Consider the following 27,444-nt stretch of genomic DNA (forward strand, 5'->3'; position numbering starts at 1 on the left):
AGAGCGTCACGTGATGTGATGATCAGCTGCGAGCGCGCGACACGTCTGGAATTCAGATCATGCGCAGCGGATCTGAAGCGCGTGACTCCTTTAATAAACTCATTCAAACTCTTTCTTTCTTTAAAGAAGAAAAAGATTCAATGGCCTAGTTTTGATACCGTATCACAGAAATTGGATAAAACAGTAATTTACATATTAAGAAAGATTGAAACAGTGTTTTTTGTAAAACATAATACAATAACCTTTAAAAACTCACGAAAAGTCACTTTAAAAGTATAAAAAATATATATGTATAAAACAAACATGCTCCTAGGCCTACATCTCTTTCTTTCTTTCTTTCAGTTTTTTTCCTGTATGAAATTTTGAATAAATATTTTGGTGCTTTGACCTTTTCTTTGTTCAGTTTATGACACACACATGTAAGAATTTAACATTGTATCAACTTTAACCCTCTATGTAATTGGCTTATGCATAGTATAAACACCATGAAATCCACCATCTTGGTTTGAGGGGGATGGTTCTGGCTACTCCAAATAGGGTCAAAAGTATAAACATTTTCACGCTGGGTTTGGTTACAGTATGCATGGCAAAGCCAGGGAAGTCACGCAAAGGTAGTTTGACTCTTCGCAGAGCTCCAGTCCACAGCATATACAGAGAAAGACACGTCACACTTCATTATGTCTGTATATGAATCCATGCTGCTGATTGTCAGCTTTGATCAGATGACAAAGACCTACCTGCTTGCTTCACGAGGATCATGCATATTCATAATTAAACCAAGGTTGCAGGTCAGTCAGGACATTTTGCCCTGGCACAACAAAACTTAAATGTGCACCTTTTTTTTTTTAAGAAAACTTTATTATTTTATTTGTATTTTATTTTATTTAATGCAAAATTCTCTTTTTCGTGGTCCAAATATATTCTCTGGAAATAATTATTAATGCATTTTTGCATCTCAAATAAATTAATCTTTGTTTAAAATGTTATTTGATTTTATATTTATCAAAGTCAAATATATAAATTCATTATATTTTATTTATTTATTTACTCATTCATCATTTATTTATTTATTTATTTGCACTTTAAATTAGTGGCAAAGTTAGAGACTACCAAAATGATCTTGTTAATATAATAAATTAACAATTCTTAATATATATGGACGTATAATTTAGTAGAGAGTCCCTACCAGTATCAACCAGCCTGAGAAGTTAATGTAAATAGCCTATAGGCCTACGCTAAAATAAACGGTTGTGGCTAGAAGGGAGACACCTCCGACCGGTAACTGACAATGAAATACAATTTTCTAGATTAGATGTAATGTTTTTAGATAGTTGTTTATTTATTTATTTTATTTTATTTATTTTTATTTTTACTTTATTATATTGTGTTTTATTAATGTCTACACCTAACCCAACACTAAATCTACCCATTTCAATAATGCAAAAAAAAAAAACAAGAAAAAACGTTGTTGTTAATCTGTATATGAATCATTTGATTCAGATCGGGACTTCGGAGCGCGTATCGTGAATCATTTGATTTGTAACTTCGGAGTTTTCGTGGATCTTTTGATTCAGAACTTCAGAGTGGGTTCGCTGATCCGCGATATGCTCCGTGCTTCAAAGTCCATGAAATGATGATTCATGAATCTTTTGATTCAGATCGGAACTTTGGAGCAGGGATTGTGAATCATTTGATTCAGATCGGGACTTCGGTGCGAGTTTCTTTTTTTTTTTAATTAAACAGTATGAAACATTAGGAAGTACAGTTATAAAAAAAAATACAAAACCATTTAAGAAAATTAACCATGGTTTTATTATAGTAAAAGTATTAGTATTTTTTTCCTTTTTTTTTTTTTTTTTTTTTTTACAAACATCATGGTTAAACTCTGGTTAGTTTAGGAAAACATTGGTTAATTAGTTTACCATGGTTTAACTAGTAAAAATGTTTTGTAATAGGACACATGAATATAGAAGTGCAGTTTTCACTGCTTTAGGTTTAACAGAACTTAGTTTCAATTTCAATTTCAATTTTAAACAGAAAGAAAAGTCACTTACAAAATGAGATTAGGATCATAAAAAAAAATGTGACCAAAATTTCTCTGTGTGGGTACATTGGCAAAAAATAAATAAAAAAATAGACATCTTCATCAGGAGAGTGACAAAAAAAAGCACCTAATTTCAATCTCTGAGTTATATTACAATCACGCCCATACGTTTTTTGTAAAATTTAGAATAACTCATTACTGTTTGAGTTGTGTTGAAAAGTTGTACCTCTTCATATATAATATAAGGATATAATTAGTTTCCAAAATTGGACATCGCATGTTATGATTTTCAAGGGCATAGAATTTAATAGGACATTATGACATGTCCAGGTCCCAACCAATTTCGGCGACTACTCAATTGTCCCTAACAATAATTTTGATCAAACAATTAGGCCTAAATATCTGTTGTCCACAGTTATGTCCCCACCGGTGCCAAAATCAAACCTTCACCCTTGTTAATATCTAATGCAATATTTACATCTTAAATAAATTACTCTTGGCTTGACATTTTATTTGGTTTAATATGTAAAAAATATTTGGTATTTTTTAATATTCACTGTAAGAAGAATACTGTGAAACTTACAGTAACTTGCTGGCAGCAATTAGCTAGTAAGTTGCTGTAGTTCATTTCACAGTATGCTTACTGTAAACTTAACTGCAGTAACTAAAAATACTGTAAATTTTTTACAGTAATAATCACAGTACTGTTTCATCAACTCATATATTTTACTACTGTAATAAGGATTACAGCATTAATTTTGTGTACTGTAAAATGAAGACACTGTTTTTGCCACAAAAAATTCCATTTATTGATAACTTTTCACGCTTTTAATTTCTAAATTCATAAAATAAAAATAGCATAGCGAAAAAAAAATCTTCAATAGGTCAACATTTTTCTGTTAACATTTCATTTCGTTTTGTATTCAACAACACTTTTCTGAACATACAAATCAATCCTGTTCAAATGCATTAATATGTTCGGTTACAATTAAAATGTATAAAAGGCAAATTAAATTATTTAGAAACAGCAGGATTTCAAACAGTAGAATTTGGTCCCTGAATGTTGTTTTTCTCCCAGAACTGTATTTTTCTTCAGAAACGGGCCTGAATTAGTCAATTTCCTGGGCTGGAGTCTTCTACCCTGCAGTGGAAGAAATTAATTATTAATGGAAAGGTTTATAAGCAAGACAGATGGGTTGATAACTATATATAAAAGTTTGATTGGATCATTTGATTTAGCCAATCAACGTGTAATACAACATGTAATACAATGTCCACTTCTCTATAAACCAAAACTCTTACTTAAAACACAAATATTAGGGCCTGGAGAGAAAAATCGATTCACCTAGCTATTGCATAGATTCTAATATTGTTTTTTAAAAAAAAAATTATTACAGAATCTAAAATCTATGTCCTTGCTTGTAGATGAGGTTGACAGAAGTTAGCCTCTTTCGTTCCAAGAGAGGATGAAATGTGTTGTTATCTGTGAGTATTAAAGTGTCGTAACATCCAGAGTGGACATGTAGAAGAGACATGAGACTGACACACTGAAAAGCCTTTGCCCTGCTTAGATGCTGAGAGAGAGACTATACAAGAGAGCTGCACAATTCATCTTCAAAGACTGTGATTTCGGGCATCGTGACCTTTCAATTTGTCTGTCTACTAAACTTTGACAAATTCATATCGCAACATTCATAGACGTTAGTCATGAAACTGCTTCACAAATGGTCTTTTAAAGAAATATTTTTAGTTTTGAAATTTTATATGCTCATCACAGTGAGCACAATAATGGAAGTGTGAAGAGTAGAGATGGGAATTTTGAGTAATTTAGAAGTCAAGTACTCTAAAAACCAAGTACTTTATTTGCATGGTGAGTTAAAATAAAAATTTGATGTTTAAAAATTACACAGCAGTCCATATAAACCCAAATAAACACTTTGAAAAGTATTTTACTAATCAGGTAGGTGGTTAAAGAATGAGTACTCAAATATTTGTACCCATTTCTAGTCACAAATATATCAACAACAAATCAGTGCTTACCTCTGGATAAATTCTAATGTAGTGGCTGCCTCCGCAGGATATTCCATGTTAAATATATAGTATGATGCAAAAAGCACAGCCAGAGCAGAAGTGAATTTGGAACGGTCACTTGGTTGGAGAACTCTGCCCTCGATGGAAAGCATCCACCTATTTGCCCCCAGAATGGACTCTCCTAAAAAAATAAGTTGAGATTGCACAGCATTCAATCTGATATGGTTTACTGTTTGGCAAAAAAAAACTTTGCTACACAGTTCACTTTCATAACATCCTCTGATGCACAGCCAGGCAGTGAGCCTGCACATGTATGCACAGTGCAGAATTTGTGCACTTCTTTTAGTAAAAATCTGGGTGTCTATAAAGTCCTGATCATATAACAGAATACTGGAGACATGGATAACACATGATGAGTGAGTGTGACCTTTTAAAATGAAGTTTTGAAAGCATTTTGCTTTTATACATGCATTGACCTAATTTTTTTTATTGGATCAGTGACAACTAGAGATTTTTGGAATCTAAGTGCAAAATGATGTAAAACCTTGTTCACACACAGTGAATCGATACGAATATACTTAACACTTAATATACCTATATACTTAAAATTGGGATCTATTGTGTATGTATAGTGCTGGGATCTTACCGAGCATGATGAGTCTTAGAGTGCTTGGCAGGGAAATCTGGGCCTTCAACGTCTGCTTGAGGCCCAGAATAAACAGAAAATAAACAGAAAAAACACTTTTAGAAATCATAAGTACAATATTCATAAGAGAAAGTGTGTGTCAATACACTCTTTTGAGATCTAACGTTAGCTGGTTTAGGTTTTGAGTAATATCCGTACATGTATGTCCGTAACGCACAAAATGTCTTAATGTTTGCACGTTTTATGTGCACTTTCTAGGGATTGTGTCTGAAGAGAAACAACATTGTTTGCATTTGAAAAACATTGTATACATGCTAGTTCATGTAATTTATGTAACGTAACGTTACCTGGATTGATTGTTGAGGCCTCTTTGATGCAAGAAATGAACCAAATGGTAAATAAATATACAAGTAAGATCTCGAAAAATCTTAATACAGTGCGAGTAAATTATTATGCTTTTACGTATCATGAATAAAACTCTCGAATGAATAAACCTTTCGAATCGGCCCGCTTAAATGTCTGACTCCAACGCCAACGTTAGCAAGCAAAAAAAAAAAAAAAAAGTGAGATTATTCAAACGGCTACCGCGTCAGCACATACATCAAATACACAATTTCAAATTAATGTTATTCAACAATACTAAACGTTACTCTTTAATCAAACTGAAGACGTTATAAATGCACGTTAATGTTGCCAGAGAAGACAAATCTATATAGAGTATGCTCCCACATGTCGGGAATGGCACTTCAAATTAGACTATCAACAATCTTGTTTCTGCGGTTTGACTTGTGATGAAGTTCAGAAAAATCATGAACCTATGAAAAATGTGTTAACTCTTACCTCTAACTGCGTTTTCTGTCGAGTCTGGACTTCACTGCTTCACGCGCACGCACACGGTGTCGGCGGTGACAGACAGTTGACGTTAGCTGGGCAGAGAAAACTCCGGCTAGTGCACCAACAGACACATCACATACTGTTAGAAAGGTCGGGTCTGTGCGCGTGCGCCACCTTTGACAAGTCCGCATGCGCAGAAAGTGCGAGAGTGACTCAGTAGGAGAAGTGCAAAGACTGTGCGTGGGTTAATGTGTGCGTCACTGAACAAAAGTAAGTTTTCTGATTATTAAGTTAGTAATAACTGTTAGTTGAACAGTTCCTTATAAAATGTGTTTATTGTGTTTGCATGTTAGCACGTTGTTTAAGCATTTATCTGTGTTAATCGCTAATCGCACACGTTCGAGCACATTTGAATATGCCTTTCTGTCATGATGATAATGATTCGAGTTCTCTCAAACTATGGTGTAATGATGTGAACGAATGTCAGATTTAGTATCCCACTGTGTGTAACTGCAATATTAGTAACTTAATCGCTGTTTATTTGATCTTTATGGACGCGATGTTCATGCTTATGTGCAGTTATGCAAATTACCTCATAAGCGGTTTGAGTATGAAAGCAGTTTCCATTTCTAACCACAAGGTGGTAGTGGTGTTACAATGTTTATTGTTCATTTAGTGTTCTTTGATAATTTAACCTGAGGATATAATAAGAAACTAAGTATTTAATGTGAATGTCTTTGTAATAATATTTTGAAACATGTAACTTATTACAATTCTTATTTCTTTTCTATTGTAGACCACATACACACCCACTCTCATAACAAATACCCAATTGATCACCTGTAATGCCCATGTACAGCTGTGTTGTGTGCATCTTGGTTGCAAATTACTCTTATTCTAAGAGAAATTAAACTCTTTGGATGGAACTGATCGGACCCTGTGTTTTGACTGACACCCCCTGAGCAAGGCTGGATATCAGACCTCACCTAATACAGTCTTTTTAGTCACACTCCAAAACAATGGTCCTTCGAGCCGGATCTGGCATTTTTTCATGGACAAAGAATTGATCAGTAGCAACATGCAACCAGAAGAAGCATCTGCAAAGGTAGTAAGACCCAAACGTCAGGTTCATCCTCCTGCCTACCTTAAAGACTATGACCTCACGACTGTACATCAAAGACAAGTCAGTCAGCCAGTATCCCCTCACACAACACAGTGTACACAAGGGCATGGAGATGGTGCAGAAAACATCCTCTCACTTTCTTCAAGAGTATCGAGTCCGATTAGTCAAGGTCCATGGGACACCTTGGATGAATGGCCGGATGCCTACGAGAGGGAACAATCCTTTCAGAATGTGGATGGCACTAAACTGCAGCCGCCTAGTCCCAATTACACCCCACTGCAGTCTATTCCCCATCATCAGCCTTCTCCATATTACCGGCCATGGGAAGTTCAGCAGCCCACTCCTTTACCACAGACATCCTACACTAAAGAGGATAGGCCTCCCATGCATACATTGACTAAGTCAAGGCTCCAGCCAATCTATGGTCAGCAACAACAGACAGCACCCTCCCTGAGGCCACCCCAACCCTTTCCTATTATGACTGGAGGCTCCTCACTCAGTTTGAATCAGGGGACTGTTTACCAAAATCTGCCCAAACCAGCAGAAAGAAAAACTGTAGATCCTCAGATTGACTCTAACATGCTAGACATTTTGGGTAAGATGATGAGTGAAATCCAAATCATGAAAGATCAGATTCAGGCTTCTACACCTGTTAGACCACAGATAAATCCAGCCCAGTGGCGTGAGTGCAACTACCCAAGTCCCTCTCCTTTGAAGCATCCTGAGGAAACCAGTTCCATTCCTTATCAGAGAAGAGCTCAGCCACTAGCGGGTCACCAGCCAGATAATCCTGTCTCTCATCAGTATTCGAGAACATTATATGAGCACCCTGGAGATACTTTTACACATCCTGAGAAAGTGCATTTTCAGTCCAAGCAGACCGTTGGGCCGAAACCATCACAGAGAGCTCTTTATTTCTCAAACACGAATCCTGCAGGACGGGAAACAACATACCGTGGTCCAGTGCCAACCATACCAGACTTTAGCACCAAAGATCCTAGTGAGTTTACACGGTTGAAAATAGCCCTTGAGAACCTCTTACCACCTGACGCTACAGAACTATTCAGATACCAAATCCTGTTAGATCATCTGAGGCTGGATGAAGCTCGCCTGGTGGCAGACTCTTACCTCAATTCATCATTCCCATACTCAAACACCAAGGCTGCCAAAGAAGATTCCTGCCTTGTCAGCTCGACTGCAGAGACCCTGTACTTGGATAGACCCACTGACTGCAGACGTGTTCTCCTGAAAGTCATCAGAGTCTTGCTACGCTACGGAGAAAAAACGCTCGACACCTATGCTGTCATGGATGACGGGTCGGAGCGGACTATACTTCTTCCTGATGCCGCCAGTGGGCTCGGAATACAAGGCCAAGCTGAAAGCATAGCTTTACGGACAATTCGCCAAGAGGTGCAGACTGTCAGTGGTGCGTCGATTTCCTTTCACATATCTCCAGCAAATCAGCCTCAGAAGATGTTTAAGATTACAGCTGCCTTTACTGCCAAACGCCTTGGTTTGGCTAATCACTCGTATCCTTTGAGCATCTTTAAGAAATATAAACACCTGAGAGATCTCCCTCTGCACACCTTTGAAAAAGTATGTCCTCTACTGCTCATTGGGGCTGATAATACCCACCTGATAACACCAATAGAACCTGTCCGTCTTGGCCCACCCGGTGGTCCGGCTGCCATTAAAACAAGGCTTGGATGGACCCTGCAGGGACCAGTTAAGCTCCTGGAGACTCAGTTGCAGCCACAACAGTGCCTTTTCCTGTCTCTTAGTCCCGCAGAATTGGAACTCAAACGAGATGTTGAGAAGTTATGGCAACTTGATGTTCTGCCTTTCCGAAGTGAGAAGCAGGTCACAAGATCCAGGGAGGATCGGCAAGCCATCAACCTTCTAGAGACCAAGACAACTCGTGTGGAGGTAAATGGGATATTACGCTATGCGACACCCTTGCTGCGCAGAAAAGATTTTCCCTTTTTCCATGCTCCGAAGGAGGCGGTGATGCCAAGCCTCAGAAATATGGAGCGACGACTGATTCAAACTCCTGAGAAAGCAGCCATATACAACACAGAGATAGAGAAGTTGGAACTGAGTGGCGCAGCTTCTAGACTTCCCCCAGAAGGAGGCAATGTAACAGGGGAGTCTTGGTATATACCACACCATTTGGTCAGCCATAATGCAAAGGACCGTGTTGTGTTTAATTGCTCCTTCCAATACAAAGGCCTGAACCTGAATGAATCACTGTTACCTGGTCCGGTCTTGAGCCCCTCTCTCCTGGGTGTTTTACTTCGATTTAGAGAGCATAGTGTAGGTATCAGTGGTGACATCCGGGGGATGTTTCACCAGGTCCTGCTTTTACCTGAGGACAGGCCCCTCCTGCGCTTTCTCTGGCGCGGCATGAGACGAGACGAACCACCTGATATCTATGAATGGCGAGTACTGCCATTCGGCACCACGTGCAGTCCGTGCTGTGCAACCTTCGCCCTTCAAAAACACATCTCATTGCACAGCACACCAGATGAAGATGTGAGACATTCCGTGGAGAGATGCTTCTATGTGGATAACTGTCTTCAGAGCTTACCATCTGCTCAAGAAGCAAGGCAGTTACTGGACAAACTTCGTAAACTACTAGCAACTGGAGGGTTTGACATCCGCCAGTGGGCCAGTAATGTGCAAGATGTCGTCAGTCACTTGCCAACAGATGCCAAATCTTCGGAGTTAGAACTATGGCTTTCACATGATAAAGTAGATCCACGTGAATCCACCTTAGGATTAAGTTGGCACTGTGAGTCAGACAACCTAGGATTCAAGCACAGACCTGTTAACTATGGAGCTCTGACAATGCGGAACATATATCGTGTGTTAGCAAGTCAGTATGATCCCCTTGGTGTCATTCTTCCCTTTACCACTCGAGCAAAGGTGATTGTTCAGCAGCTTTGGGTCAAGAACAGAAATTGGGATGACCCACAACTCCCTGAGGACGTTCAACGAGCATGGAAAGTATGGGAAGCTGAGCTTCAGTATTTACCACTTGTAGTACTCCCTCGATGCTACACACCATACAGCATGGACCACCCTGAAGTCACTCATGAGATCCACATTTTTACTGATGCTTCAGAGAAAGCATATGGGGCAGTTGCTTACCTTCGTTCCAAAGATCCTAGTGGGAGAGTAAACCTTTCCTTTCTCCTGGCCCGGTCCCGTGTTGCCCCACGTAAGCAGTGCTCCATACCTAGGCTTGAGTTGTGTGCCGCTCTCGTAGGAGCACAGTTGGCCAAACTCATTGGAACTGAGCTTACCCTGAAAGCCCAAAGGGTCACATTCTGGACTGATTCAACAACTGTCCTTCACTGGTTACATTCAGAATCATGCCGCTTCAAGGTATTTGTGGGTAACAGGGTAGCAGAGATTCAAGAATTAACGGACCTTAAGGCATGGCATTACATTGACTCCACAAGGAATCCTGCAGATGATCTAACCCGTGGCAAGAATCTGAAGGACCTCACTGAACGGAATCGATGGACCCAGGGACCAGAATTTCTCCTCCAACCTCAGAGTAGTTGGCCATCACCTCCAGCTAAGCACAGCCTGGAATCTGATGATAAAGCTGAGTTAAAACGAGCTATCTTCTGTGGTGTGATTAACTCCGCACCACAAACTGCAGATGGTAGTAAATTTAGCAGCTGGAAGGACTTGATTGAGTCGGTGGCACAGGAGCTGCATGGGGCGGCACTGCAAAATGGTTCTCCTCCAGCCAGTACTTACCAAAAGGCAGAGCTGATTGCACTGAGAAAGGCCCAAATGGACAGTTTTCCAGAGGACTACCAGTTGTTAAAGAGTAGTAAGCCTGTTCGTTCTAACAGCAGACTCCTTTGTCTCTCTCCAGAGTTTGATCAAACCAGTAATCTAATTCGAGTCGGAGGACGATTAAGACGTGTAGAAGGCCTCGATCCAAGTGCAGTACACCCTATTGTGTTGGATCCCAATCATCCTAACACCCGTTTACTCATCAAAGATCATGATACTCGCCTTTGCCATCCAGGACCGGAACGAGTGTTTGCAGAGCTGCGCCGAAGTGTGTGGATCTTGAAAGGCAGAGAAGCTGTAAAGAAACACCAGCGAACATGTCTTGAATGTTGTAAATGGAGGTCAAAGCCAGCTTCACAGAAAATGGTCGATCTTCCTCCATCTAGACTTCGGTTATTTAAACCTGCATTCCATTCAACTGGAATGGATTGTTTTGGACCATTCTTGGTCAAGGTGGGACGTCGGACAGAGAAGAGATGGGGCCTTTTATTCAAATGCCTGACCACTCGGGCTGTGCACCTCGAAGTTCTGACATCAATGGATAGTGATGCATTCCTCATGGGACTGCGACGGTTCATAGGTCGACGTGGGAAACCGGCAGAGTTATACTCAGACCAAGGCACCAACTTCCGAGGTGGTGAGACAGAACTTAAAGAGGCATTTCGTCAGCTAAGTCAGGATTTACAGCAGCAGTTAGCTAAACAACAGATTAGCTTTCATTTCAATCCTCCTTCTGCTCCACACTTCGGAGGGGTGTGGGAACGAGAGATTCGTTCGGTTAAGGCTGCACTTTACACAACTCTGGGATCAGATACAGTGACTGAAGAAGTTCTTCAAACTGTCCTCATAGAAATCGAGGCCATCCTAAACTCCAAACCACTTGGGTACGTATCAGCGGACATTGCTGATTTAGATCCGATCACCCCAAATTGCCTTCTGATGGGGCGGCCAGATGGTTCCCTGCCCCAAGTTATCTACCCAATATCAGAACTCCTAGGAAGACGGAGATGGAGGCATTCACAAGTGTTGGCTGACAGATTCTGGACGGCCTTCATAAGGCACTACTTACCAGGATTGCAAACCAGAGGGAAGTGGCATAACCCATCAGCAGACATCAAACCCGGAACAGTCGTCATGCTGGTTGACCCTCAGATGCCTCGGTCATTCTGGCAAATTGGCAGAGTAGTAAAGATCTTCCCTGGGGCTGATGATCGTGTACGAACAGCTGAGATCCAGATAAAGGACAAAGTCTACACAAGACCCATAGCACGCCTAGTAATACTGCCAGAGATCCCTAATGATCCAGATGACACTCCTGCCGGTAACTGAGACTGTATAATGTCGGCCTTTCAACAGAGCAAATTTCAATCCAAATTTGGGGGCGGCAGTGTTAGAAAGGTCGGGTCTGTGCGCGTGCGCCACCTTTGACAAGTCCGCATGCGCAGAAAGTGCGAGAGTGACTCAGTAGGAGAAGTGCAAAGACTGTGCGTGGGTTAATGTGTGCGTCACTGAACAAAAGTAAGTTTTCTGATTATTAAGTTAGTAATAACTGTTAGTTGAACAGTTCCTTATAAAATGTGTTTATTGTGTTTGCATGTTAGCACGTTGTTTAAGCATTTATCTGTGTTAATCGCTAATCGCACACGTTCGAGCACATTTGAATATGCCTTTCTGTCATGATGATAATGATTCGAGTTCTCTCAAACTATGGTGTAATGATGTGAACGAATGTCAGATTTAGTATCCCACTGTGTGTAACTGCAATATTAGTAACTTAATCGCTGTTTATTTGATCTTTATGGACGCGATGTTCATGCTTATGTGCAGTTATGCAAATTACCTCATAAGCGGTTTGAGTATGAAAGCAGTTTCCATTTCTAACCACAAGGTGGTAGTGGTGTTACAATGTTTATTGTTCATTTAGTGTTCTTTGATAATTTAACCTGAGGATATAATAAGAAACTAAGTATTTAATGTGAATGTCTTTGTAATAATATTTTGAAACATGTAACTTATTACAATTCTTATTTCTTTTCTATTGTAGACCACATACACACCCACTCTCATAACAAATACCCAATTGATCACCTGTAATGCCCATGTACAGCTGTGTTGTGTGCATCTTGGTTGCAAATTACTCTTATTCTAAGAGAAATTAAACTCTTTGGATGGAACTGATCGGACCCTGTGTTTTGACTGACACCCCCTGAGCAAGGCTGGATATCAGACCTCACCTAATACAGTCTTTTTAGTCACACTCCAAAACACATACACAATTCCAATTAAATGTTTATTCAACAATGCTATCCTTCTCTAAACTGATGACGTTATCGAATGTTGCCGGATTAGAAAATCGATCAAAATTATGAACAATTCTTTTTTTTTTTTTTTTTATAAAATGCACACAAGACACGAGTTTACTAGGAAGTGTCCCGCTCTTTTGCCTCTCTCTCTCTCAGTGCACTCTTGAACAAATAATAATAAATAATGAATTAGTTGAACAAATAGGTAACTTGACTACAGTAAACTGTGATAATAAATCAGCAAAGTTACCTTTCTGAAGTTAGAATTCCAATGAAAGTGAGGAATCTAGATTTTCAGCTTTCCATGGCTAGAAAAAAAAAAATCCTCTAGAAATTGCTGTATTGTGATTCACAGAAAAAAATATTTTTACTGTAGAATTTTCCCGCCCTTGAAAATTTACCGTGATGCTTTGCAGATCTACAGTAACATGCTGTATACAGGTTTTACAGTAAGCATTTGCCCATTTTACAGTAATAATGCTGTGAAAACTACAGAAATTTGTTACAGTGTTTATTTTAGTTGCAGTGTGCAGTGCAGGTTAGTGACCACTTTGATGGTTCTTGTGCTCTAAAGTTCAGTAAATATGTAAAGGCCTGCTGCGTCATGTCAGACTTTGTGACCAGGGCCGTGCACAGACCTTTTGAGGGGCATGTGCTGAAACTGAAAAAGGGCACCCCCCCCCCCTTTTATATCAAGATTATTTAGTAAGCCTGCATAAAAGGAAGAAATGGTCACATCTTCATGACAAATTCAATAACACAAAATAATAGTCTCAAAAGCTTTAGATTTATTCACGATTAATAACGACCATAATAATAATATTAGATAATTAGATAATATAGATAAACAGGGTTTTAAGGGCTTCTTTAAACCTAATACAACAGCAACCTTCTGTGAGCCATGTATCTGGCAAAAATTTGATACTGTGGTGGACCAGGGATGTTGGTCTCTTGAAGGTCTCTTATTCACTACACTTTCCCTAAAATAAGCCAGCAATGAAAAAATAAATAAAAATAGTGAAAAGTACAGTTGCAGTGAAAAGCATTTCTGAAGGATCACGTGACACTGAAGAGTATACTGGAGTAATGATGCTGAAAATTCAGCTTTGATCACAAAAATAAATTACATTTTAAAATATTCAAATAGAAAACAGTTATTTAAAATTGTAAAAATATTACACAATATTACTGATTTTGCTGTATTTTGGATCAAATAAATGAAGCCTTGGAATGAATCATGAATTACATTCTGCATGATAAAATATAAAGATTTCAGTGATCTTCTGTAATTTTTTTTTTTTTTTTTTTGTTACTACTAAATTACTGTAGTAAAACAATGTTTTACAACATTTTATACATGTGAGGACGAGCGGAGAGTATACCATAACATGATTAGCCTAAATGTTAATAAATTAAGTGTATCAGCAATCATAAATCAAAAAAGAAATTTATTATCAGGTGACGAGGATCACTCGTCGCTTTGTGTAAGTTCCAGTACGAAACAGCGCGGGGGCGCACCTGTTATGATTTTCCGATGGTAAAAACAAATTATATGTTGTTGTATTACTTATCAATTTATCGTTTTTGACCAGCGAATGTATGCAAATGTTGTTGTTTTTCTGTCCGTCATTAAAACGGCGACGGCGCCTGCCGCTGCGGGCATCACATTACATTTTCATCTAGGTTACAAACTAGTTTTTGTAGCTATATAGACGGAGCGCTCAGTTTTTCCTGTGGTAAAATGCATTTGGCCAAAATAGCATTTTATTAAAGATGAAATGCAACTGTATGCACAGGCTATTTAAGTGTTGGCTATGACTAGATGGCAAATGCTAGCCCTGTCTCTCAGGCGACGTCCCACATGTCTCAGTCAGTGAGTCAGTCAGACATCAAATAAATAAAATATGAGCCTTTATAGACAGTGTTTAGTAGTACTTATTCAAACAACAAGATATTTATTTACCCTTCGCAAAACTTTGTTCAGCTCAGCTGGTGTCTACTGTGCGGCTGCTGTGGAACTTCAATTGATTCAATGAATATAGAGGGGGCGGAGTTATCAGCTTACTGACCGCTTGAGGATCCAATAAGATTTACACAAGCTCGTTTTAAGAACTTTCATCTGCTAAATATTTGTAAAACAGACAGACAGACGTAAAGGGTGACCAATAGCATTGATTAAAAAAAAAAAAAAAAAAAACACCACCAAAAAAAGGGCACTTCGGAGTGTAAGGGCAAAAAGGGCATGTGCTCTGCACAGGTTGAGCCCTACCTGTGCACGTGCCTGTTTGTGACTCTTGACCAAGTGTGAATGAGTCTGGATTCTGTTTATGAGTGAACCACGTTGAGTCTGTTAAGATGAACCACATGTGAACTGCAGGCGTGTTTTGTTTTATAACATGAAGTTAATTTTTTATGCACTTTAGTGCAGTTAACAGGTAGTATGTTCATTTAATGACTGCATAAAGGCAATGTATTTTGGTTTGCTCCAAATACATAACGCATCTACATGGCTATATAATTTAAAACAGGTCTTGAACCAGCTTTGATGAGAAGAGATCAAAATTCCCTTTATCTAAATCTGAGTTTCATTCAGGTGCAAATGGTTCTCATCACTTAGTACTGCACATGATTGTTCTGACACCACAGTTCGCTCTCATTCCTCAACAAAGTCTTGTCCCAGCTGCTTGGAAAGGGAACATCTGCTGATGTACACGCTGCAAACTGGCTCCTTCCCTTTGTGAACCCTCCAGCGCTGAGATGAGGACCCTGCCGAGCCTTTGAAGACTAGCGAGTTGATCTTCTCCCCCTGACCTGATGAGACATAAAGCTCTCAGTCTTGGGTTACTAGTTGCAGCGCACTGTCACAATTTATTTCTGTACTTCTTTGTGTTCAGGCTCTTGTATAAATCACCGAGCTCTTAGCTTGCTTTTATCCTGCGATCGTGCACTCCTGAACATGTGCTGGAATACTACAATGCAGCTTATATCTCACAGGACAGTCTCTTAAAGAGTCATACCTTACATTGTTCATACTTGTTCAGTTTTCCTTTCATATTTGTATTATAATACTAATATTGTACAAATAGAATTCTTTAATTCCCATTGTAGCTCAGATTATTTTTAAAGGCTAAAAAAGCCTGGTTTCATAAACCGAAGCCAAGTACATTCGCACATGATCAAGAGTCACAAAGTCTGACAAGCTTACTTAAATTTAGACCACAAGAACCACCAAACTTTCATAAAGTACACTGTAAAAAAAAATAATAATAATAAAAAAAATGAATAGTGTTCTTAGCATTTTTGTCTTTGTTAAATATCAGACCAAATAACATGTCAAACCAAGATTTCATTTATTTCAGATAAAAAAATGACATTAGAATTTAAGAATAACTATAATTGACAGAAATGTAAGAACCATCAGTAGTCACTAACTTTAACTTACATTGTAATAAATAATCAAATAAAATATAAAATGAATAGTGTTCTTTGCATTTTCATCAAACCAAATAAGATGTCAAACCGAAATTAATGAAATTTTTAGATGTTAAATTACAAAATAATTGTTTTCATTTACTGAAATTAATATATTATATAAAGTACTGCACATATAACAATTCACAATAAACATTTTTACTATTGTTTTATTTATATATTTGACAAAAATAATATTCAGACAGCCATTTCCATATTAAAATAATGCTCTTTAACTGAAAAAAATATTAACAACTCTAAATCTGCAATAAACACATTCAAGGAGGAAAATAGCTTGTGAAAGTGTCATTATACAAATCAAAGACTGTATAAATCTCTAAAATCACAACAGAGTCTTCCAAATCTAAGGAAATACTATGATGCTGACAGAATTATTGACCCTGGAAAATCAAACTGCTGTCATAACCAAGCCCGAGGAAGGAAAAAAAAGGACTTTTTATAGAATTCACAAAAAAACGTTTGAAAGCTGAATCACTATATAAATATATCTATTTTTTTTATTTTTGCATTTTTTGCATTGTGACTGAGTGACCAAAGAATATACAACGTAAAACATTGTGATACACAAATGTGCATACTGTGAGCAATGAAATACTTTTGAAATTCAAAGGGCAGTTTCATTGCTAAACATTTAAATCAGTCTCTGCTGTATGTTTTACAAAAAGTACAATATAATTATCTGCCAATGTGGACGAAAGTCAACTGTTTATATATATACACACAAACACACTCATAACCACACATATACATTTATATAAATAATATTTATAAAGCAAGGAAGCACACAGTTTAAATCGAAAACCAATTGTATGTACATTTATTAATATAAAAAGTTTGTACCTGTACAAAAACATATGCTTAATTTTAATTAAGGCAGCTAGCAGCAAAAATGAATCGCTGTACATGGGATTTATAGTGGCCCTAAAAGTACATGCACAATTTGGTGACACTTAAAATGTTTTCAAAAACAAATATTAAAAAAAGACAAAATATCAAGCCAAATGGGAATTTTTCAGAATGTATGATACTTGTCTTTGCCATTTTTAAATCACCTGACAAATTTAATTTTGTGAAATGCATTGCTTGAAAAATAACTACCACTTGAACTGATATAATGTGTAAAAGTAATACAATTTTAAGTGTGACTTAATTGTCTAACACCTTCCAGGGCCCCAGTATTAATAATATAGCAGAAGAAATCTGGAAAACTAAGCTCAGGTTCACAATGTTATAGCAAAAAAAAAAAAAAAAAAAAATTGCTTTGAACATGATGCTAACGGACAAGCTAATTTCCTGAGCTCTGCAACAACTTTATGATACACAGTTCTTCATAAAGCAAAACGATGCCTTCAAAAACTCCCTACTCTTTCCTTACAGCTTCAAAGGAGTCTGAGCAATGGGAAATCAAACATGTAAACATCATAAATATAAGGCAGTACTTCTCAGAGAATCGATAAAGATTGCATATAGATTGTGTGTTATGTTAATCTTTCCAATTTAGCAATAAAATGTAAGGATGTTTTAGTAAATATCTATATATCTTTCTGTAGTACCTTCATCGTGGTACAGTTTGAAATGATAAAGCAGCAACTAAAAAAAATCAAAAAATAAAAATGGGGAAGAGAACCAACTGCAAACTGTTTTTTAGGCCATGGGTCAGTGTTAAAAGTTATAAAGTTGGCTTTAAAAGGAGGTTATATTTTCTGTCCTGCGATGAAAAAGAAAGATTACGGATCAAGATTTGGCCGTGTGCCTTTTACGTGGCTTTAGACCCCAGAATCTAAAAAAGCACACAAAAGAGATGTATTTCAGATCAAACTGTTATTTGCACGATGTGATTTAGCAGGATAAACCTCCTTTCTCTGTCCTGACACAGCAAGCATAGTTCTAAGACTTGCAACCCTAAGCATGACCTACCTTCTAAATGATTGGTTGAAAGAACAATATTCAAGCCCCCTAAATCTAACCCTAAAATCGGATTGGCTGTCAAGCTGGAATGTTGTTTAAGAACCAACAAGGATGTTGATCCAGGAACACGTCCTACTCGGCTAAATCACATTAAGCTGACAGACAGGCCCACACAGAATCCGCACCCACAGAACTCCGGAGAATTGAAACGGCTGTCGCTTGCGTCCTGTGCATTTTCATCATTCGAATATTTTGGCTGATCTGATAGTGTTCCTAGCTACCAATGAAAATGTAGTGCTGTCATATCTGTTTAACACATTTTACCATGTTCAAACCCATTGCACAGATTTCCCCACAAAATGACCGCAGAAAATGTGAAAACGGTCCGATTCTGATCGATCTACTTCATAATGGTCGTGCCGCATCTGAACCGCACATTGGCACTGGGTTCATAGCTTACGCTGGTCTTCAACATCGGATTACAAAGCTCTCCATGAAGCATTACACTCCTGCAACCGAAAGTGACAAAAAAAGGGCAACCAAAATACATTCACTTTCCACAAGTCAAGCTTTTCTTGTGGTTAAAAAAAGAGGAGAAATGTTGTTGGAAGCATTCAGTGCAACCCTTGCTTGAACCAAGGAGTCTCTTCCACGTCTCTGTGGGCTTATAAAAAGAGGAGACGGCCACGAGGATGGTCTGAGGTCGGTCAGTGTGTGTTATCTGCGGCAGGCGTATGCATTAATATTCTTGATCACGTAGAAGCCGATGGATACAGGTGGCATGGCTATCGTTCTTCCTGCCCTGAGTGTCCGTGGCTTCAGCTCAGGGAACGTCTCATTGTCCACCATACGCAAGGGCTCTCCGTTCAGCTGCACAGAACTGCAAAGCAAAGATTTATATCAGTATATCAATGTGAGAACTGTAATGGGCTTTTAGATATATAAATAAGTTCATTTGAAATCAAATATCAGTCCAAGTATTATTTTAGACAAAAGTAGCTGGTTACAGGACCCAGTTAGAGTCTCCAATAACAGTAAATTAATTCTCTGATCCCGCGCTAGGGGGCGCTACAGCTGCATTACCAACCTTAGAGAAAACACAAACAACCCGATTTGAGAGTTTGGAACAGCTGGATGCCACACACAACTCTACAAATGTTTGGGATTTGTACGATTTTAAAAAACTTTCTTGCCTCACCAAGGTTGCATTTACTTGATCAAAAATACTGTAAAAATTGTAATATCTCAAGTATTTAACTGTTTTCTATTTTCATTGTTTAATTTATTTCTGTAAAGCTGAATCTTTCAGTGTCATTACTTCAGTCCTCAGTGTCACATGATCCTTCAGAAATCATTTTAATATGCTGATTTGCTGCTCAAGACATAGGCCACTAATTATTATTATCAGTGCTGAAAACAGTGCTGCTGTATTTATTTTTGGCGGGAACCATGAAACCCTATATATACATATAAATATATATAGTAACATTTTAAATGTCTTTAAATTTTCTTTTGTTCAATGTAATGTATCCTTGCTGAATAAAAGTATTAACTTTTTAAAAAAATAAAACATAAATAAATAAAGTACCCTGACTGTTAAGTTTTTTTTTTAATAAATCTACATTTTATTTGAAAATATTTAATGCTAAATATAATGCATAATAACAACTATTTTATATGTAATTTATTTATTCTGTGCCTCCATTAGGGAAATGGAAGGTCACATTGCATTGTGGCATAATATTCTGTACAATATGCAAATATAATAGGTAATTTGGATATATGGATACCATACGTAGTACTTATTGCTACAAAAAAGTAAGAGTTTATGTGTTAGTGTCCTATTCTGATATAACAACCGAGTAATAAAAAACAAAAAACAATGTTACCATGTCATTGGTCTCAAGTGGTCCACACAACAGTTGATGGTAGCCATTGACATAGTATGGAAATAAATACTAAGGAAGCCAATGGCTACCATCAACAACAGTCTTCAGAATATCTTCTATTATTTTCAACAGAAGAAAGAATCTCATGCAGGTTTGGAACAACTATGAACAACAACAGGGTGAGTAAATGATGACAGAATTTTCATTGTTCATGTGAATTAACAGTTAACACTGTTTCCTAACACAGGAAGGTTTAAATATTTATTCTTCAGAAAAAAAAGTTAAAATAATCCCAGCATTTACTCTTGGTTTGGAGAGACTTTTGTAAAGAAAGAAGCCGTCCTGATCATTTCCTATAGTTCTACACTTCCAGCAGACGTCTGGATGATCCAACCCATCACCTCGTCTTATCTTATGGTGCCACAGACTGAAATGATCAGGAAGCTGAGAATGCTTTGGGCCTGAAGCCCTTCTGAAGCACAGTGTGACGGCACGCATCAGATGCAGCGGTGAGGTGGGATGCTTGATCTTCCCAATCAGCTTTACCCCGGGGAGGATTTATGCTTAGGAGTTCAAAGCAGACAGAAGTATGTAAGAACACAGTCAGCGGTGTTTCGCTCAGGGCTTCTGCAGAGGAAGATCAGCATTTCCTCTGGATAGAATTCAGATTGAATTAAAGTCTCCAGATAGTTCTGGAGCTCTAACGACCTCTGGCTACAGACGTAGGTATGTGTTTGAGAAATGAAAAGACCTGAAAAGACAAACCCTTCAAGGCACAGGGAGATCACAAACATCAGCCGTGATCACACAGTAGCTCTGGTTTGAGAAGTTCCAGCTCTGAGGTTCTCAACACCGCTGTGTTTTAGATTTAAAAGATCATTTTCAGGTCAGCTTCTACATTAAATAGCTTTTAAGGCCTAAAGATAGAAAATCAGGTAATGGTAGAGCTGTTCCTACGGTATGTAATGATTTTTTTAGATAATTTAAATAAACAGGAACCCTTTAGAATGTTTAAAAAAGGCTTAGTCTTGAAAAAGAAATGCATTTGATCAAAAATATAAAATTTTGTGGAATATTATTATAACTTAACTGGTTCCTATTTTAATACTATATATATATATATATAGTATATATGTGTGTGTGTGTGTGTGTGTGTGGGTGTGTGTGTGTGTATATATATATATATATATATATATATATATATATACACACACACACACACACACACACACACACACACACAAATATATATATTCCAGTGACATAATTACTTTGAAATACAACTTTTTTGTAACAAAGTGAAAGCCGTCACAGTTACTTTTAATACATTTAATGCACAGTATTAATTTATATATATAAAAAATTATAATAATTAAAATAATAATTTTATACATACAGTGCGTTACATTATATATACATTTACACAGACATTGTTAAATGTCAGGTATGTACCCAGCTCTCTCTCTCTTAGTTTCCATTTTGAATTACAGAAATATGATTCAAAACAGACAAAGACAGATCGGCCAAACACTAGGGAAAATTTAGCCTTGAAAAGAGCAACTCTGTCTGAGAGTGTTTAAGTGTGACCCCACAAAATGAGCAGTTAATTTCCCTGCATATGCATTACAGAGGAGTTAAGCATTGGAATGTGTCATGAGTAACTTTATAGTCTGCGTGTATATGTTACTCACTGAATTTGCTCTGGAACACACTGATTCAGCCCATATGGAGCGGTGGGCATCTCTGGAGATACGAGAACGCAGCATGTTTCATATTTCTGACTGCACAGACACAATATACGGCAGGAGGACTAGACTAATTAACCTTATAACTGCATTTAATGTGAATAAAAGTAATAAAAAGTACAGATACAGAATAAAAATGGCCACAGATTTGCAGGCTTTGGAGTTTCTTTGGAATCAAAACGAAGTCATATTTCTATAAATACTGTATTATTGAGCATGGCAAGTGGATGGTTTATGATTATTAACCGTGGGAATGGGTCTATCAAAACATACATGATTATGGGTTTGTTTTCATACGGGTCTATGATAGATTGCTCGCTGTGATATAACTGGTAATTACTCTCTGCTTCTTCTGAATATTCCTCTCTATCCTTCATTCAATTTTTTTGTCCTGATGCGGGACGGAGGGATTTAAGCGTAGACTTATTCAAAGAGTTTCTGTTTCACCAATCGACACCACGATCATGTTTTCAAAGTATCTCGCTTAACTTCCAATAATAGACGCTAAGTTCAGACTGAGGTGGCCTTCTGGATCACAGTTCCTTAAAATGAAACAAGAAAAAACCGAGAGGAGAGCAAAAACTGGTTGAAATTCAAACTGAAAGCTGCTGACAAAACTATTGCCAACATCTGCCCCGGAGGAAGCTACATCTCACTGTACACTCAGATCGAATTGAGCTTCAATAAACCAAGACAATGTTATTACGCTAAATCAATTGGATTGTCCATGTTTAATGGACGTTTTGATGTTTTGTTCTTGGCTTCAAATTATTTCTAGTGGAAAACTCGAAACAGAACACTCTCTGGTGTTTTTGTCGGCTTTGAGTGAAGAATACGATGTGTTTCTTAACAGCCGAGTGAAAATACAGACAATCTGTGAATCACATCAGAGCCAAATGTGTTTGTGACCAGCGAGTATGCTTGTTAAGTGATCACATTTGTGAACTTTCTCCTTCATGACTAATGTCTTGTTGGTTGAACAAGTCGTTAGAAATAACCTGCCAAGACCAACAAAATGTTGCATTTTAAATACATTAGCTGAGAATCTACTTGGCACCATTTATGTGATAGAAAACATGGAACACAATAACTGAAAACACATTCAGAAGAAGAATTCAAAAAGAAAACGTCCACAAGGGTCAAGATAGAAGTTGAGGATGTAGACGTGTTTGTTTCAGCTTTACTTTGGCTTTATCAAGTAAGCGAGCGCCAACAAGATAATCTTCAAATCCAATTTAAGAGTTTGAGGGGATGAACAGACCATGTTTTTATGACCCGGGTCTCTGTTTGCCCTTTCCATGATTAGGTTAGTGCTGGTGAAACGGGATCCCCATTTGTGGAAGAGTTGAATATTTAGTCAGAAAACAGTTAGCACAGCTGTGTGTGTGTAGACAGTTATAGAGCAGCAGATTTATCTGTTCCGTCTGAGTTAATATGTTTAGTAAAGCAACAACACGCCACATTGATTATTATAGTAAACCGAGAACAGAAGCATAAACCACATTCTTAAAAAAGCTGAGGTAACTAATAATAAGTTCATATAATTTAATATAACACAATTTTGTATAGAACAATAATTTTATATGAGATAACATATTTGATATAATTTCTTAATTTATTACATTTATAATATAATATAATATAATATAATATAATATAATATAATATAATATAATATAATATAATATAATATAATATAATATAATATAATATAATATAATATAATTAGTGCTGGGCAATGATTAATTGCATCCAAAATAAGTTTTTGTGTACATAATATGTTAGTACTGTGTATATTAATTATATATAATTATACACACATGCATGTAAATAAATAAATAAATATATATATATATAATATATATATATATATATATATATATATATATATATATATATATATATATATATATATATATACACACACATATTTTTATACATATATATATATATATATATATTTATTTATTTATTATATATATATATATATATATATATATATATATATATATATATATATATATATATATATATATATTATATATATATATATATAATGTTATGTTCCTATATATATAAATATAAATTATATGAATATAAATAAATATATACATGTAAATACATGCAAATATTTTAAAAAAATACATACTGTATGTGTGTGTGTTATATATATATATTATATATATATATATATATATACACACACACACACACACACACACACACACACTTTACTGTACACACACATATATTACATAAACCAAAGCTGTTATTTTTGGATGTGATTAATAGCTAAATACCTAGCTCTAAATATAATATAATATAATATAATATAATATAATATAATATAATATAATATAATATAATATAATATAATATAATATAATATGCAACTCTTCCACCAATAGTAATGTCATTTCACTCAGTGTTACAAAAAATATAAATATATATTAAATTGTATTTTATTTCATTTTTATTTATTTAATATAATAATATAAATTAATGCAACATGAAAACTTTTTGAAGAGTAATATAATTTAACAAAATCTAAATGTATTTCTCAGTTCTCCTGAAAACGATATATAGTAGAGTATATTAAACATGTTTTTGCATTGTTATTTTTGTTCCTTTTGTCAGTAAATCGCTGTCATGGATGATTATTGACTTACATGGAGTGAAGTCCATCTGTGCCGAAGGGCTGTAACAGGTATTGGTGAACAGTTTTATTTCGTAATGTCCCCGCCAGCTTGATTTTTTTCCGCGACCGATGCAGGTTGATGATGTAGATGGTTATGGACCCTCTGACATAATCGTGGCTAAAACAAACAAATCAACACCAAGAAAAACAAATCAACACATTTGAAAGAATATGGGCAGATGTTGCAGCTAAAATGAATCAAACTCCCCTCATTTACCATTTGTAATTCCACATACGTTGTTCACTCACATACTGTAAAACTGACAGAAACTTTCAGTCTGTTCACAGAATTCCTTTAACAAGAGACAATGTGTTATATTTTACAAAGGTCCAAACCCTGATGTGATTCAATTTCAGTACACAATAACCAAATTATAAAGTACTGTATATAAGCAAAAGAGGCCCCAGTACTACGTCATGTAAAAGATCTGATTGTTTTCACATAACAACTGTAAAAGCATTTGCTCCCCTCCCAAATTCACTGGGGTAACACAAGCTTTATATGTGTTGGATGATCATGCTTACATTACAGCGACTCCAGCGTACTGCTCCTTGTTTTCAGGGTAATACCGCTGAAGAGCTAGCTTTAGGGAATATTAACTGAAGATAAGTATCTGGCAACACGATTAGGCAAACATGATAAAATTCAATAAAGATTCTAAGGTAAAGGCAAGGAAAACATAGCTGCAGTGCACGAATACCACATGTGGTAAAAGTCCGACTGCACCGGTCAGAGCAAGCCTGTTAGTAATCTCACCAATCGCGAGCAACCCGGGCCATGTGCATCTTTACACCTTGGCGCACACTGAATAGAGTTCAAGGGGAAAAAATTGAGGAACGAGACAGACCCGAGACTGTGTAATGAAAACATCTCTCATGTCATGTGATACATGTGCGGTGTCTCAGTTTTAATAGACTTTGGTAACTTGGGTAGATATTTTCCAGAAGGGCGCATTAGATCAGACGAATAGATCGAAAAATGATAAACATTGTCCAAGACTTTGAAACAATGTGCCTCTCCAGCATTCGCATGGGGAACGTAAACATGGAATCCTTTGTTTGATGTCAGCGAATGGTCCTCAGGAAGAAACCACTCAAAGCACCGAAAAGGAGGCCTGTTTTGTATAAGGGTGTTGTGATGGATCAGCGAAGATACTGAAAGCATATCCATGACTTGTCTGACCGGCCATTTCAACCACTAATAGAACGAAAAACTTGAAAGAGGCTGGAGTGAATGAGACCCGAATGTCTTGCAAAAAACCCAGTCTTTGAAACATTGTTCGCTTTTCCACTCACACAGAGGAAATTCTGGGAATTAGATAATATGATCGTTGACATTTAACAGTGCCATTTTAATAAAAAACATTTTTATTTAAATAAAATGGCCTGTCTATCATCAATAAAAACAGTCAACGCCACCTTGCCACTGGACAGGCAAAGCAAAAGCAACGCGTTTAGTGAATAGGTTTTTGCTGCAGACCAGCTGTTTTGGGTTTCATGGCATTTAAAGAGATTACTTGTTCGGTTTGTGGTGGTTTCGGTTTGATGGATAAGACACAACGTGATGAGATTTGTACGTGGCCCAAAACTCTGTCTTCTGTATGTATCAGAACCTGTAACTGGATAACGTCAGAACATCTCATAGCTTCTGACCAAAAAAATATCTCGACTAAAAATTAAGATGCTAAAACGAAGAAAATACAAGTGCAGTTTCATAGATGCTTTAAATGCATATTTGATGTCAAAGCTTTAAATGTCCTAATCATGCAATTACAAACCAGTGTTGGGGAGTTACTAGTAGCAATGCCTCATATTGCAAAGTCACTCACTGTCAAGCAAAAAGAAACAACAATCTTAAAATGTCTCTTGCTTAAGAATCCTTTGATAGTCTGATTCATTTAATTGATTCAACAATTCATTTTACAGATTGAGTGATTCATTTCAGTGGTAAATGATTCATTCTAGTAATTTAATAATTACATTTCTTGATTTAGAAATCTTCTTTTATTTAACAAAATATGTAAATGCTGCTAGATTTTGACTCAATTAATTATACAGATTATGAAATTTCTAGTTTTGTTACTTGCGTTCAACAAATTTCTCTCTTCAGTTTAATGTTGTCATCTAAATTTAAATCCTCACCGTTATTGCCAGATAAATACTGCTTTCATTATAAATACAAAGATAATATCTGTTGACTACAGTACCATTAAAGTTTGGGGTCAGCAAGATTTTTTCTTTTTTTTTTTTTTTTAGAAAGAGTGCATAAAATTACTGACTATAAATACATTTTTTGTTACAAAAGATTTCTAATAATTTTAATAAATGCTTTTCTTTTGAACTTTTTCTATTAATTAAAGGATCCTAAAATCCACAGCTGTTTTCAACATTGATATCAATTACATTTTAAAATATAATAAATATATTTTTTTTTAAACAATACATTTGGTTAATTTAATTGCAATAATATTTCGATATACTGTTTTAATGTTGTCTTCCCCCCAAAATAAATTGAGCATTAAAAACATCTTTGTGACGGCAAACATTTTAACGGTAGTGCATTTAAAAAGATACATTGCCATTAAAAAGCTTTCATGTTTTTGTTGACTGTACTTCACATTATGAGTACATTTCAAAGCAGCTTTCCCACATGAACATGTCTTTTTCAGTAAAATCGTCTGTCCTGCAGGAATCCTGAAGCCAGGGGCCTGTAGCAGCACAGACACAGAGCTGTAACTGAGCTGAGACACGGGGATCTGTAGTCCGTAAACCTACACTGCTGCTGAAAAGCCGGCAGGTCCCGCTCACATCATTCTGGGGTAATAGATAATCATCAAAGGGAACGATGGCACTTTTTATCTGGCCTGGGTACAGACCTTCCTTTTGTCCCACAGCTCTACTCCCCTCACCTGCCTGAG

The 27,444-nt window shown here is 36.7% G+C and overlaps 2 protein-coding genes and 1 long non-coding RNA gene across 4 annotated transcripts in view; 1 reads left to right on the forward strand and 2 right to left on the reverse strand.

Annotated features, from left to right (window-relative positions):
• Positions 1-2,715: 2,715 nt before the first annotated feature.
• LOC113092396 (uncharacterized) lies at positions 2,716-13,296 on the reverse strand. The gene is made up of 5 exons (XR_003287560.1): positions 13,045-13,296; positions 5,562-5,667; positions 4,722-4,776; positions 4,085-4,256; positions 2,716-3,185 (listed from the first exon to the last, which is right to left on the reverse strand). It is a non-coding gene; the product is annotated as an uncharacterized LOC113092396 (long non-coding RNA).
• On the forward strand, positions 5,663-12,854 carry LOC113092395 (uncharacterized). Of its 2 annotated transcripts, XR_003287559.1 has the most exons (3): positions 5,663-5,825; positions 6,352-12,009; positions 12,536-12,849. XR_003287559.1 is itself a non-coding variant. In XM_026257985.1 (2 exons), the coding sequence occupies exon 2, from the start codon at positions 6,607-6,609 to the stop codon at positions 11,818-11,820; it is 5,214 nt and encodes a 1,737-aa protein (XP_026113770.1). In that variant the 5' UTR covers positions 5,663-5,825; positions 6,352-6,606; the 3' UTR covers positions 11,821-12,854. The 2 variants fall into 2 exon arrangements, 1 of the variants encoding a protein (XP_026113770.1); XM_026257985.1 differs by having other exon boundaries at positions 6,352-12,854.
• A 3,461-nt stretch (positions 13,297-16,757) lies between the features above and the next one.
• Positions 16,758-27,444, reverse strand: part of LOC113092399 (inactive heparanase-2-like) — a 67,052-nt gene continuing 56,365 nt past the window's right edge. Inside the window, exons 11-12 of the mRNA XM_026257988.1 lie at positions 24,498-24,644; positions 16,758-19,074 (exon numbers count right to left, since the gene is read on the reverse strand). Of these exons, the coding sequence (XP_026113773.1) occupies positions 18,912-19,074; positions 24,498-24,644 (310 nt within the window). The 3' untranslated portion in view covers positions 16,758-18,911. The remainder of the gene's footprint in view (positions 19,075-24,497; positions 24,645-27,444) is intronic.

Source organism: Carassius auratus, unplaced genomic scaffold, assembly GCF_003368295.1.
Source record: "Carassius auratus strain Wakin unplaced genomic scaffold, ASM336829v1 scaf_tig00214575, whole genome shotgun sequence".
Classification (NCBI taxonomy): Eukaryota; Metazoa; Chordata; class Actinopteri; order Cypriniformes; family Cyprinidae; genus Carassius; species Carassius auratus.

Bases quoted from the DNA above. Each gene is read 5' to 3' on its own strand.
- LOC113092395 (XM_026257985.1), top strand. From the start codon at position 6,607: ATGGACAAAGAATTGATCAGTAGCAACATGCAACCAGAAGAAGCATCT.